The following is a 14874-nucleotide window of genomic DNA, read 5'->3' on the forward strand; positions in this document are numbered from 1 at the left end:
CCACCTGATGGGGGATACTGGTGTATAAGGATTCTACATCCAGACGAGCTACGTAGTGGTCCGGATCAAGACCGGATGCCTTCAAGGCGCCTAATTGCGTCAGTCATGTCCTGTATAAAAGATGGTAAGCACTTGACGAAAGACTTTAGGATTTCGTCAATGTAGTTACTGGAAGGTTCAGTGAGACTTCCGATCCCCGATACTATAGGGCGTCCCGGAGGGTGTGACAGGTGTTTGTGAATCTTGGGGATGGTGTAGAATGTAGCAACAACGGGAGATTTGACAGACATAAAGTCAAATTCATTTTTATTAATGACTTTGTTGTCCAATCCATTCTTTAAGATATGCCCAATAGCACTCTGGAATACTTTAGTGGGGTCACAAGGTAGCTGTGTGTAGCAACCCCTATCACTTAAAAGGCGTATACACTCTTTCACATAAAGGGTTCTATCCTAAATAACCACGTTGCCCCCTTTGTATACCAGCAAGAGCGAGTGAATACATGCCTGCTTTTTAATGGCTCCGGATTCACCTCCTTAGGATGAGAGACTACTCACTAATAGTGTGGCTCTGCAATCCTCAAAATTCTATATACGTCTGGGTAGAGCAATTTTTATTAGAAGATATGAATGAACTGACTTTGATCAGTTATGTAATGGCATTTAACCCTCTATAATCCATCTACAAGCCAGAGATCCTGAGTCCATATAGCTTTCCCTACTAATTTCTCTTTTAACCTTTTTTGTTAATTTCTGGGCATACCTTTATAATTTCTAATTTCTAATTAATAGTTAGGTTTTAAATATATTTTTTGTTGGCTGGGATCCTCTGACAAACTTAATATGGGAGGGTGCAACTAAATGGGTCATTATTTTTCTTATTTTTGGTTAATCAGTATTCCACTTGACCCTGCACACCATTAATTAATTTGCTTTCACATTCCGTCCAATGGAAGGTGCCCCCCATTGTTCTTCTTGGTTTATTTGCAAGGGTACAGTATAAAGCTCCTTAAAACAGTTACCTTGTGTTCCCTTTATTTGTTGGCCTGACTTGTTTAAGGCATTTTCTGTCTGTGTAATCTATTTATTAAATGGCTAAACATTTTTTAATTCTTCTGTTTATTTTATTTAAGTAAGGAAGCCATCAAGCCATTGGAAGTCAAATATCTCATGTGAGTGAAATGCTTTCCTCTGAAGGCACCAAGTGACGTTGGCTTCATATTCTATATTGTTATGTTCACTGATGGTTTAGGAGGAATGAACAGAATTGAAAAGTACATGAAGAATGTGCATGGAGCATACCATGTTAAGCTTATTACATATATTTATAGAAGGACAAAGAATGCCGTAGCATGTTGTTCTATCCTATGTATCATTAATCTCCAGCAGCCCGGTTAGGAGCAGAGGCTGATTAACAGAATTACTTTACACAAAGCCGCATTTAATGTAAAAGTAGCTGCAACCTCCCCGGCACAACTGTAGCCATCCAAGAGTCTGCTAATCTGCTGACTAATTATTGTCATTAAAAACAGAACATTTTATTTTATTACAGGAAATGATATGCCACTGTTAGCTTCAAACACACACAAGATCACGTTAGCATTGAGATTTGCGATCGATGCCGGAGTGACAGGAATTACTTGTACAGCTCGCTGAGAGATTTAGTCAATTGCTTTAGACATAAAGGATAGATGCAAGGGAATAAATGACACAAGGAGTTGGCAATGTGGGTGTCAGAGCTAATAATGAAACAGAGTTCAGCTGACTGGAAAGATCAGATGGAAACAGCTCTGTAAGATCTTAAATTCAGAGGTTTTCCTGAACTACCAACCATGTCCAGGTTATAATAGGACTGGAGGCTAAAGGGAGAGAGGAGCATTTATGAAGGTGTGGCTTAGGGCCAAAGTAGAGCTAGAAACTGTAAATTCAGATGAGGGGTCTATGACCCAGAATTCTTGGGACCTGTGATTTTCCAGATAATCCACCATTGCCTTGGTTTTTAAAAATGTTGCAGACTTATGGAAAAACATTCAAGACATCTTACCTAATCGATGCATTGGCGATAACTTTCAAGCTACTAGGGTTTCGGATTAGTTTATCTAAAATGCTAACAATGTCTTCAAACTTGGGCCTGTTGTTTCTGTCTTTCTGCCAACAGTCTAACATGAGCTGATATAGGGCTGCAGGGCAATCCATTGGTGGTGTCAATCGATAGCCTTCTTCCACGGCCTTGATAACCTGGTGACAAGAGATTATCATTAGAAGTAGTATAAAAAAGAAAGTTTAGTGAAGCTAAAGCCTTTCCTATGGAAGGTATTTTATAAGCTGTGGAGCTGGAAAGCAGATGCAAATGGATGTGCTACACAATAATTGGACTACAGCACATACTCTAGTTAAAGTATAATAGTATTATTGACTCCACATTAAAAACAGGCAAGAGGATCCAAGCCTTACGTGTTTCAGGCTATTAAGCCCTTAATCATAGGAAGCTGGAAATCACCCCCTAGTTGCCAATGTGAATCATATGAAAATGACAGCTCAGTTGGTTTTCACCTAAAATGTGCTTTTTTAAGTGAGAAGAAAACTGTGTCAAAAACCTCCATGCTACACAAGTTCCATTTCAAAATGCCTTAAATCCCTTTGTGTGCTAAGGGCTGTAAAACTTCTGTGAAATCTCTTTAGCTCAAAAGTTCTTAGAGGAGCAATAATGTTCACTTAACTGAGAACAAATGGGATTATGTAATTACAGGTACACAGTTTCTTCCAGTTACACTAACCCTTGCCAACCAATCAGCATTTAACATTTATTGTTCTACTCTGTCAAAGGATACATCTGATTGGTTGATGTAGGTTAATAAAATGGGTGCATTCTGTACACAACCTCATTTGTGCTTTAAATATAATAACATTGCTCCTCTTAGAAGTCCTTTATGAACAGGATAATTTTCCAAAACTGAAGGCTCGTGGCACACATAGCATATTCTCCACCAGCATTTTTCAGCAGGCAAAGAAATTACTAAAGCCATGGAAACTACCTGTTGACAGTGGTAATGCAGATTTTGGTCAGAAAATATGCATCTGAGTATGTTTTAGGTACAATCCACCTAAAATTGGAGCAATTTTATCCAAAATCTGGTTTCCATTAAATAAAACAGTCAAGTTTGGGCAGTTCACATCCAACTGAGAAATGCTGGAGGAAAATCTCCAGACCCACAGTATGTCACATAAAAAGATCTTAGTTCATTGCCCCACCATTTACCAGACTTTGGGCCGGTTTATTACTTGAATCGCTCGAATTGATCCAGTTTTTAGGCAAAACACTCCAAAAATGTATAAATATATCTATATTAATGTGTATAAATATATAAGTATACATAAATATAAATCTTTTTAAACCCGAAAATGTGAGTTTTGACCAAAAAAAACAACCTAGAAAACATTTTAATTTTCAAACCTTAAAGGGATTCTGTCATGATTTTTATGATGTAGTTTTTATTTCTAAGTTAAACTGTTTATGCTTCAAATAATTCACTCTACAATATAAAATTTAATTCCTGAACCAGCAAGTGTATTTTTTCTTAGTTGTAATATTGGTGTGTGGGCGCCATCTCAGGTCACTTTGCCTGGTCATGTGCTTTCAGAAAGAGCCAGCACTTTAGAATGAAACTGCTTTCTGGAAGGTTGTTGTTTCTCCTACTATGTAACTGAATGTGTCACAGTGGGACGTGGATTTTTACTATTTAGTGCTGTTCTTAGATCTACCAGAGAGCTGTTATCTTGTGTTAGGGAGCTGTTATCTGGTTACCTCCCATTGTTCTGTTGTTAGGCTCCTGGGGAGAAAAGGGAGGGGATGATATCACTCCAACTTGCAGTACAGCATTAAAAAGTGACTCTCATGACTGGGGGCACTGGGAAACTGACAATATGTCTAGCCCCATGTCAGATTTCAAATAAAAAAAAATATAAAAAAATCTGTTTGCTCTTTAGAGAAATGGATTTCAGTGTGGTATTCTGCTGGAGCAGAGCTATGAACTGATGCATTTTGAAGTTTTTTTTGCCCCATGACAGTATCCCTTTAATAAATAGCCCCCTTAGTGTCTGTTATCACTTTAACTTTGAAGTATTTTGTCCATAACTGCCCACAAGGCTCCCCTGTTTTCAAGTATGGTGGGTAGTCTAATCTGCATTTTGGGCATTAGAGAAGCCGTCAATGTTGCCATAAGCAACAGTATGACCCCTAAGTACATTAACTCCTCCTCTTTTGCTGCAGTCAAGATCCCCATGTCAACACGGCCTCTGAAGCTATTCCTCTCTGTCATCAGCTGATGGTGGCCCTAGACTGTAGGTTTTACTATTCATCACCTACTGGGCTTCTGCGTGGTACATGACAAATAATGTTACTCATCTCCCTCAGCTAGAGGTCTTCTTCTACAAACATATCATTCTGCTGGTACAGAAATGTGTTTGTGTTACATATTTAGTAAAGTAAACTACTGCAATTAGATTTAAGTGGTAGCAACATTAAATGAATCAACGCACACTTAAAGCTGCATTTCAATTAATTTAATTTTAGCTTTGCTGTATCGAGGCACCACTTGAAGACACTCCGATTAAAATGTGGATTTCATTTTTTTTTTAATGAATAAATGTTATGCTCAAATTTTTTTATTGTAACCTATTTATTATATTAATACGATATTTGTGTATGTGTATATATGTATTTGATTCAATAGTTGGTCACTCACTTAGTCAAGTTATGTTTATGTAAGCCAACAATAATGTATTAAAGGCTGGCATTGCACAGAGAAGCCAAATTCTCTTTCTTTGAACAAATAATCAAATAGTGGAAAGGGTCCTGTGGATCATGCATACCTCATTTTTCTAATTGTTGGCGGTGATGTATGAAGAGAAGAATTTGACCTGATTTGAATCTTGCACATGTTTAAATCAGTTAATACAATCTAAGGCAAATACTTAAGTGAACGTCTATAAATCAGATAAACCACGGTAAGCGGACTGTCTTAGATCAGCAGCATACAAAAATGATTCCATCTCATTTGAGCTCCAACAGTAGATGAGATTGCTTAATATTCACGTCCAGGAGCTTAATCTTTCAATAGGAGGCATAGCATTTTATAGAGAAAAATATATGTTGCTCAGTTAGGTAAGAAGTGGTTTATTCATCATATCAAATAATGAAGCTGTTCATTTGCTGCCAATGGAAACAACTTCCTGGCATTCAGGTAAGAAGAGGTGCTATGCCGTCAAAGCTACTAATGCTATTTTGCAGCACTTTCCCAAGAATTTTCTCCCCCTCATTTCAGTTCTCTCTGAAGTTTATTAGAAGCAACAACAATGCAAAAAATGGCTAGGATACCATTTCATTTCCATTTGTACGTCCAATGTGAATATTAGAAGGTCTATGGGTTGAAGGTAATAAAAGGTCAAAGTGTGCTCCAGGTCTAGTAACAAACAACAATGAGCTTACTAGGGTTTATTCATATTGATGCAAACCTTTCAACTTAAAGTTCATGGTACATGGAACATATTTTCTGCCAGCATTTTATGGCCATAAAGTAGCACCCAAACTCAGCAGAGAAGCCTTAAGGGAAAGGGGTATTTGAGGATTTCAGGCAGACATCCACCTGTTACTGCTGGTGGATTCCAATAAAGCTTATGATAGGCTCCTCTGCAGGATTCATGAAAAACAAAGGTGGAGAATATGTCCCATATGCCTTGTTACTTTTATCTATTAGAGATGAATGCTGGGAATATCTGCTCCTTTTTCCCTACTCCTAAAAAGTGCCTACTCTATGTGCCTATGCTTGTCAGTTCAGTCTTATCCATGATATTGTTCTTGTTCCTGGATCCAATAATTCTCTGCATCACCAACTGAAGGCCAATACGATTAAATCAATGTGCATATCGATTCACATCGCCCTGCAGAAATTTGAAGATTAAATAACCTCAAAGATCCCAATGAGTGATATGAAATCAAGTTTCCTGTAAAATGGTTTGGTTCTCTTTAAGGATAGGCAAGACTGGCCAATTGGCAAGTTCCTTGGAACTTAATTTGGATTGCTGCCCTCCATTTTGATACTAGCACACTTATTCCCAGTTATTTAATGGTTTTCTATGTGCAGAGTAGAACATAGATGAGGAACTAAACTGTCTTCCATCCTGTTATACTAAGACTGGTGATGAGCACATTTTTTTAACCAGGCATGGATTCACAGCGAAATGCAGAATTTCTTTGCAAAATTTTGGGGAAAATTCACTGCAAAAAATTTCTCCATGACAAAATAGATGACGAGACAGAAAATGCCTATTTTAATTCATTTGGACAAAAAGTCGCCAGGACAAAAAAGTTGCCAAGACAAAAAAGTCAGCAAGTGCCCATTGACTTTAATGCATTTGGAATGAGAAAAAAAGTTGTTGCCTAATGACTTCAATGCGTTTCGCAAAATTTCCAGTTTTTCACAAATTTTTCATCAGTTTCGCAAGTTTTTCACTGAGGTGAAATGGGACAGATTCGCTCATCACTTATAACAACAAAATTTGTCATCTGGTATGAAGTGCTTTTCTTTTTAAATATACCGGACCATGAATTATACAATTAATATGCTGCCTTTTCTATTTAGCAATGGAGACAGAAATGAGATTTCCTTACATCTTGATTGGACATTTCCCAGTAGGGTCTCTCCCCGTATGACATCACCTCCCAGAGAACGATACCATAGCTCCACGCATCACTTGCTGATGTGAATTTACGGTAGGAAATTGCTTCTGGTGCTGTCCATCTAATTGGGATTTTTCCTCCCTGTGAAAAATTTGAAATACATTTTTAATATCTTTCTTCCATTAAGTCCCAACATGACTACTATAATGATGTTTCTCTCTGTCATTTTTATTATATATAGAACTTCTGCACACACAACTGCACTTACAATTACAAATAACCCCTTGATTGCATATTATGTCCTTTCAATCTGGCTTTCAAACTAGATTTTGGTTATTCTAGTTAATAGGGACCCAGTCTTAAATGCAATGGCACACTAACCATTTTAATTCAAAATTGCTGATGTCCACAACAGATCTCAAACGTGGCTTTTCTTATTTAGTCTATAGTGCACTGTAGAGTATACCTGTGGGTAGAGATCATAGTCTTGAATTAAGGGAATAATGGGCCTCAAGATGAGAATAATGATAGGCTAATTGGCCCATCAAATATTAAATGGCTTGGGGGTAGACAAATGTTCTTTTTGGAACTTCAGCTCAATGTTCTCCATCTTTAATATAATACTGAAACCCAGTGGCCATCACTCTGGCTCTTATTATCTTTTACTCACCCCCAACTTCATTCTCTCTGTGATATGGGTTTTAAAAGGTTCAGATATTTAGAGTAGTGGTCTTGTACACATTATATCAGTTCAAAATAGAAAAGGCATAGTCAGTGGAAAGTGTCATTTCCTGATGCTGTAATAACATCAGGAAAAATGTTACATACAGTAGTTAATTGGTCATCACCTTGTACATAATGGTAAACTAGCACAGATATTCCTGGATAGGGATGTAGCGAACCGCCGATAATGTGTTCGCGAACGCCGTTCGCGAACGCCGTTCGCGAACACCGGCAAAATTTGCGAACAGTTCGCGAACAGTTCGCGAACTTCGAACATCCGAAAATCGTTCGATTCGAACGATCGAAGGATTTTAATCGTTCGATCGAACGATTTTCGTTCGAATCGAACGAAAATCGTTCGATTTTAGCGATCGAATGGTCGAATGGTCGAACGATTTTGACGCGAACGCCTATTGGCGAACGTCGCGCGACGTTTGCGAACTTGCGGCGGACGCGAACAGCCGATGTTCGCGCGAACAAGTTCGCCGGCGAACAGTCCGCGACATCCCTATTCCTGGATGAATAATGGGATGTAAATAGACTACTAATGTAGAACAAAAATACAATTAATATGATGCTCCTCCATCCAAGTTCTCACACAGACGAGGGAATGCACAGGCTTGTGAAGATGAAATGAATGACATTATGGACTGGCTTCAAGATTTTTTTCTATAGTCTCTATTTTTTCCCATTATTTATTATAGAAGGAAAGGGCAACTTGACTCCTTCCTGCAACTTGAAGAATATTCCTAATGTTCCAATGCAATTTTAATTTTCCTTATCAAACTGAACATGTAGTGATATTTACTTTGTACTGGCAGTATGTATAGTGATATACTGTATTAATTTAAGAGGTTCTACAGTTGTAACACTATGATCATGTGATGGAAACATACCAACCTGCAAGTGGCAAATTATTTCATTGCCTCCCCTTTCTTTCTTAAGCAAAGTGCTAGGGCGAGGTTTTTCTTACTAGTGTTCTAGAAACACACATTAGGGCCATTTGAGTGTTTTGTAGGCTGTGAATCCCCACCCCCCTTAAAATGGTAGATTAAGAATTAGCTCCATTACTGACAAAATCATACTTTAAGGGGGGTTTTTATCAAAATCGAGGACAAAGTAGCTAAAATTGAGCAAATCTTTTTCTAAATGTTTTCCCGAATCTGAAGATTTTTTGGATTTCTGCTGAAAAAGTCCAAAATAGTTGGATTTTTGGGCTAATTCTAGCACAGACCACAGAAACTTCCAAATAGTATAGGGACCTCTCCTATTGACTTATATACAACCACGGCAGGTCTGAGATGCAGGATTTTCAGAATCAGACTTTTTCCATCCTCGGGATATAATAAATAAATGAAAATATTGAGGTTTTTTTTCACTAAAAATTCAGATTTTATAGTAAAAAAAACCTCTAATCTTTCGAGTTTTTGGAATTCGAACTTTAATAAATAACCCCCTAAGTACCCGAAGGGGAGTTTCTGTACTTCTTTTTTACCCTTCAAATGATAGCTGGATTACAATAGACAACAAAATGTATGGTACAGCAAAGCACTATAGCAATTGTTATCCCTGTAGCTGACCCGGTTTTTATTGAAAAATTTACAAGAAAATGTAATTAATAAAATTACCAGCTGACATTATCAAACTTATAGACAACTGAAATCCCCTCCCCCACCCAGTACAATAACCAAATGTCCTGATGAAGAACGTGACAATTGGACAGACAGTCTCAGTTCCATGAAGAGCCTACATCTGGGGCCAATTTACTAAAATTTGGATTTCAGTTTTTTCACATATTTTGTTTCTTCATAGCTCTAAAACTGTAACAATTCAAGATTTATGCAGTGTATAAACAATGAAAAAATCTAATACAAAACTTTGGCAAGCAGAAGTAGTCAGGGTGCTGTAGGTGTCAATGGGAGCTGTGCTGATCCTATTTTTTTTTTTTAGCCATTGAGGCTTTCAGAGGTTTTTGGATTTTTTTTGCTTGCAATTGTCCAAAAAACCTCAATGTTAATATTTTTTAGCACATTATTCAGTGTTATTTGCTGCTGTTTGTACTTTATACTACTTCATACTTTACATTTTAATAACTTTCACAACATTCGTGGTTTTAGTGAAATATGGGGGACTGTAATAAAAGTTGGTAATGGAAAACCTAAAAAATTTTCCTTTGCACAAATATAATATAGCTTTTGGGAACCCGGAAACTGTTTAGCGACTTCTTCCGATAGTGGAAGAAAGTTTGTGAGTTTTATAGTTTGCGTCAAGTGAATGTAATAAAACTTCTTACTGAAAAAGTTATGTTTGCTCCAAAAGATTACGTCTAGGGATGGTTGAATTGTTTTGCCTTGTTTCGCCACGGAAATGACGCCCATAGACTTGTATAGCATTGGGCATCAAAAAAAATTGCCGCCCGTCAAAAAAAAATTGCCGCTTGTTAAAATATTTTTGACGCCCATAGACTTTAATGGCCGTCGGCAACATTCCACCTGCTGCGAATTTTTGGTGTAAGAAATGGGTCAAATTCGCCCGAGCCTAATTACGTCACGTTTATGCACTTCTTAAAAGTGTGCAGTTAAAATTTGCAATGCATTAACAGTTTAAAGAAGATTATTACATTGAGAAATGCACATTTTTATTCTTATTGGTGCAAATTATTTTTGTCTTTGCGAGTTTTATTACATTCCGCAAGATCCTTGTCATAGCTACAAGTCTTCCTCCCCATTCAAAGTTAATTGGAAATGCCACTAATGCCCCCTTGAAAGAATAAAAAGGCTTATAATCAAGTAAGCATTTATCTTTGTAAACCAATTCAAAAGCTGCCTAGAATAGGTGAATATGACATAATAAAATATAACGTTGTTTTAATATCTACTTACCCTTGTGGTATAGGCAGCTTCCGGGTCGTCCTCCAATATTCGAGACAATCCAAAATCAGAGACTTTGCAAACAAGGTTACTGTTTATGAGAATATTCCGAGCAGCCAAGTCACGGTGGACATAACCCATATCAGAGAGGTATTTCATACCAGCCGCAATGCCACGCAGCATGCCCACTAGCTGGATGACTGTAAACTGAGCGTCGTGTTTCTGAAAAAAAATGATCTTAATTAGGATGCCAACTGGCTCTTTAACTGTGCTGTAGCAAACAAAAATTACATTAAAACTGGTATCTAAAATCTCTGTATTATCAGTTACATCTTAAAATAGAATTAGCAAATGCTTATGGATATTTTCTGGAGAAATGGTAGCACTTTCATTGCAGAGATATGAAAGATGATGTGATTTTCCGAAACACTGAAAAATGAGTACAATACTAACCAAAAGATATATTCATTTGCAGATAGCATCTACAAAGAAAACAACATTATTTTTGCTGGTTTTCTTCTGCATTTGCTGTTTGAAATATACCAGACTCTCGACTTGAGCTAATGCAGTGAGAGTGATGTATTCGTATACACAGGATGTCTGCCTGCAAGTATGCACCCCGGTACCTGGTTCAATTTGAGATCTTTACAATCTTTTTATACTAATAGAATCTTAAAAGGCTAGGAAGTCTATATGAATAAGCCTTAGCGTCAGGCAGGGTCCACACATTGGTCATTGTAAGTTTTGGTGCATTTCAGTCCAGTATTGGTTGCACAATTACGGTGTATTACTTTGTTGAAGTATACCCAAGGTATTACTTTTTTTCCTAGGACCTGGTTTAAAATATCCAAGCAGAGTTAACTCTTCTATGGTATGTCTCTACCTGGATGTCGCAACGCTTCCTTAAATTAAACCTCTCTAAAACTGAAATGGTTCTCTTTCCTCCAACTAACACCAGTAACATCCCGGAAGTATCCATCATAGTTAACAATTCCACTATCACCCCCTCTCCCCAGGCCCGGTGCCTTGGGGTTATCCTAGATTCTGCCCTGTCATTCACTACTCATATCCAGTCACTTATTAAATCATGTCACTTCCACCTAAGGAACATATCCAAAATATGATCATTTATCACCCAAGATGCTGCCAAAATTCTTATTCACTCTCTCATCATAGCGCGTCTAGACTACTGTAACTCTCTTTTAATTGGCCTCCCCCTCCAGAGACTGTCACCTCTCGAGTCCATAATGAACACTGCTGCGAGGCTCATATACCTCAGCAACCGCTCCTCCTCTGCCTCGCCATTCTGTCACTCCCTGCACTGGCTTCCGTTACCTTTCAGAATCAAATTCAAATTAATGACACTGACTTTCAAAGCACTTCATAAGTCTGCCCCACCCTACATCTCTGAACTCATCTCTATATACTCACCCATTCGCTTACTACGCTCCTCTACTGACCTGCTACTCAACTCTTCTCTCATTACCTCCTCACATGCTCGCATTCAAGACTTTGCAAGGGCTGCACCCCTCCTCTGGAACTCTCTCCCACGGTCTGTCCGACTTTCTCCCAACCTTTCTGCTTTCAAGAAATCTCTGAAAACACACTTCTTTCGAGAAGCCTACCCTCACTCTGCTTAACTACCAAACGCAACACCACATAAAGTACCACATTTCTCACCCACTTAATTCGATCTTGCCCACTCCCACACCTTGTGTATCACTCCCTTCCCTTTAGACTGTATGCCTATGCATAGGGCCTTCCTCACGTTTTGTACCTGTATTGATTGTGATGTTTGTTACTCCATTTGTTCTATGTATGCAATTCATGTGATTTAGTTGTATAATCACATTTACTTTACAGTGCTACGCAATATGTTGGCGCTATATAAATACATGTTAATAATAATAATAACTCTTCTATGGTATGTGCATTGTGTGTACAGAGAATGAAGACAGAGATCATTAGTTGGATAGCCAACAATATAAATAAACAAACCTTAATTGTCATTGATCATCTAACCACAATCTTTGGTCTGTGGCATTGTCAGATATATTATTCTACTGATGGTATACTCTCTAGGTGCAATTATTATTACAGGAAATCAGTGGACTTCCTAAGACACATCACTCATGCATAACAGGGAGGTGGTTCCGGCAGTGCTCTATTAATTAAATAATATATTACCCTTGGTGAGTGCATTAAGGGAATAATAATTGTGCATAATACATTTCAAGTGCCATTTAGGCCATTTTTTTTGCTGACTGTTCTTGCCCAAACTCCTTTATATTTACAATCCCTTTTGAGATATTTCAGATAATACGTGAAGTTTTCCATCATCTTTTGGGCAAACAACATATTGGGAAATGATTGATGATAAGAACAAGCTCTGCCAGTTTTTTTAATGGGCTCTAATGAAGATATTAAGGGATCAATACATTATTCTTCCCCTGATGCATTACTTTCTATAGCTTCTTATAAGGTGTTACAGCCTCTGCAGATTCTGCCTTGTATGGGACTCCTTCATCATTCTTCATTCCTCTCTTCCACTTATTTGTAAAACATGGCTTCCCACCAACTGACCCAAATTGGTAGCTGCATGGCCAGAATAACAGATGCCTAAAAAAACTGTATACTGGTATAGAACCTGTTGTCAAGGATCCTCAGGACCTGGGGTTTTCCACATAAGAGATCTTTCCATAATATGGATCTCCATGCTTTAAGACTATCATGTTAACATTAAATTCTGATTGTTTTGCCTCCAATAAGGGTTTATTATATTTTAGTTAGGAACAAGTACAGGGTGCAGATTTATTATTACAGAGAAAAAGAAAATAATTTTTAAGAATTTTAATTATTTATTTTATTAAATGGGAAATGGCCTTCCCTTAATTAGAAGCTTTCTGGATAACTGGTTTCCGGATAACGGATTCTATACCTGTAATAGATACTCTTACAACTATAGCAGGTAAACTATAAGGTATGCATTGAAGGAGCTTATTGTGAGATAAGTGGAGTGAATGGTTAATGATGGAACAGTAAGCTTAAATTCATCTAAGTCTAACATTTTTTATATGGTGTACTTACAAAATCAAATGTACTTACACGCAAAAAACTATCCAGGGAACCATTCTCCATATATTCAGTAACAATCATCACAGGCTTATCTGAAATCAAATAAACTGTTTAGTTTATATATTCACAACATTGTCATCTATTTCAAAATTTATATTTAACATTGTTTTTTACTACCTGTAACGGGTTCCTTTGAATGGAAAGCAACATGGGTCCCCCTGTTTGGACCATTATACCTTGAAAATGCATGTTACTATGTGTTCTGATGCTGTACTTCCAACAATTTCCCAGTGCTGAATACATACAGTATATCTATGCTTATAATACAAAGCAACAGTTATTGGAGTTGGAAGTCATTTGCCCAACATGTTTACCCCCTTCACTCTTATATATATCTTAGATATGTCTAGATAAGATGTATTAGATACCAATCATGATTTACTGCTGAAATGTAGCCAGTAAAAAACTACTATAAAATACTGATTTTGACCCTAATCACAGTCAAAATGCTCCAAAGATCCTATTTGTGAAAGGCTATCAAATGGATGTTTGGTTATTTGTCCAGTTCATTATTTCAACAACATAACAGTAAAATAGACCTTAAACATCATCAGCAGACATGGAGTAACAACAGAGTAGATCAAAGTGCACAACATAATAAAATGCTCTAGAATGATCTACTTAATAGAGTACATGCTTGGAATTTAGAGCAATGTATGATGGGATTGAAATGCATTTTCTGATAATAAGAAGTATACAATTGACATTAGGATATTTTTTCTAGACACATCATTTATCTCTTGCCTGCCAATATTGTGTTATGATATGATAGTTATTGTAAATATGCATACACTATTATTTAACTTTAGTCTGACTAACTAGTTCTAATGCTTTTAACGGACATATTTAAAAAAAAGTTAAGCTGTTCAAGAGAAATGAATGAAGCCTTACTATGGATTATTTTTTTTGCTTTTAAAGGGCATGTACAGGCAAAAAAATAAAATCCCATTATTACTTTATTTAATGAAAAAGAAACCTATCTCCAATATATTTTAGTTAAAAAAATGTGTACTGTTTTTATAAGAAACCTGACTGTATGCAGTGAAATTTTCCCTTCATTTACTGCTGTGGATAGGAATTGTCAGATGGTCCCTAACTGCTGAGCAGGGAAACAATCATACTTATGAACAGCAGGGGGAGCCCCCGCCTTACTTCTCAGCCATGCAGAACTCAAGCAGCTTTGTTTATGACAGTCCCTAAGCAGCCCAGACCACACTGAGCATGTGCACAGTCTTAGTCTTGCAAAGATATATAACAAAGTTACAAGATGGTGACCCCCTGTAGCCAACTTTGAAAGCATAAATTATTTGTTTGATTAGGCTTGTGGTGCAGTAAGTTCATGTTTATATTTAGTATACAAAATACAGCATTTCTAGCCTTATTCTATTTTACACTTTACATGCCCTTTAAGAGACCAGTGTCAAACTAGATCTTTTGGACCCTGGGAGATTTTCTTATTGAGCAGCCT

At 37.2% G+C, this 14874-nt stretch overlaps 1 protein-coding gene across 2 annotated transcripts in view; it reads right to left on the bottom strand.

The window, feature by feature from the left end:
- LOC108707897 (ephrin type-A receptor 3) overlaps window positions 1–14874 on the bottom strand; it is a 204862-nt gene that overhangs the window by 8592 nt on the left and 181396 nt on the right. For both annotated transcript variants that reach the window (XM_018245986.2, XM_018245985.2), the window contains exons 12-15: window positions 13377–13438; window positions 10284–10493; window positions 6670–6819; window positions 2044–2237 (exon numbers count right to left, since the gene is read on the bottom strand). In XM_018245986.2, the coding sequence (XP_018101475.1) occupies window positions 2044–2237; window positions 6670–6819; window positions 10284–10493; window positions 13377–13438 (616 nt within the window). The remainder of the gene's footprint in view (window positions 1–2043; window positions 2238–6669; window positions 6820–10283; window positions 10494–13376; window positions 13439–14874) is intronic.

The sequence above is a fragment of the Xenopus laevis genome, chromosome 2L (assembly GCF_017654675.1).
Source record: "Xenopus laevis strain J_2021 chromosome 2L, Xenopus_laevis_v10.1, whole genome shotgun sequence".
NCBI lineage: Eukaryota > Metazoa > Chordata > Amphibia > Anura > Pipidae > Xenopus > Xenopus laevis.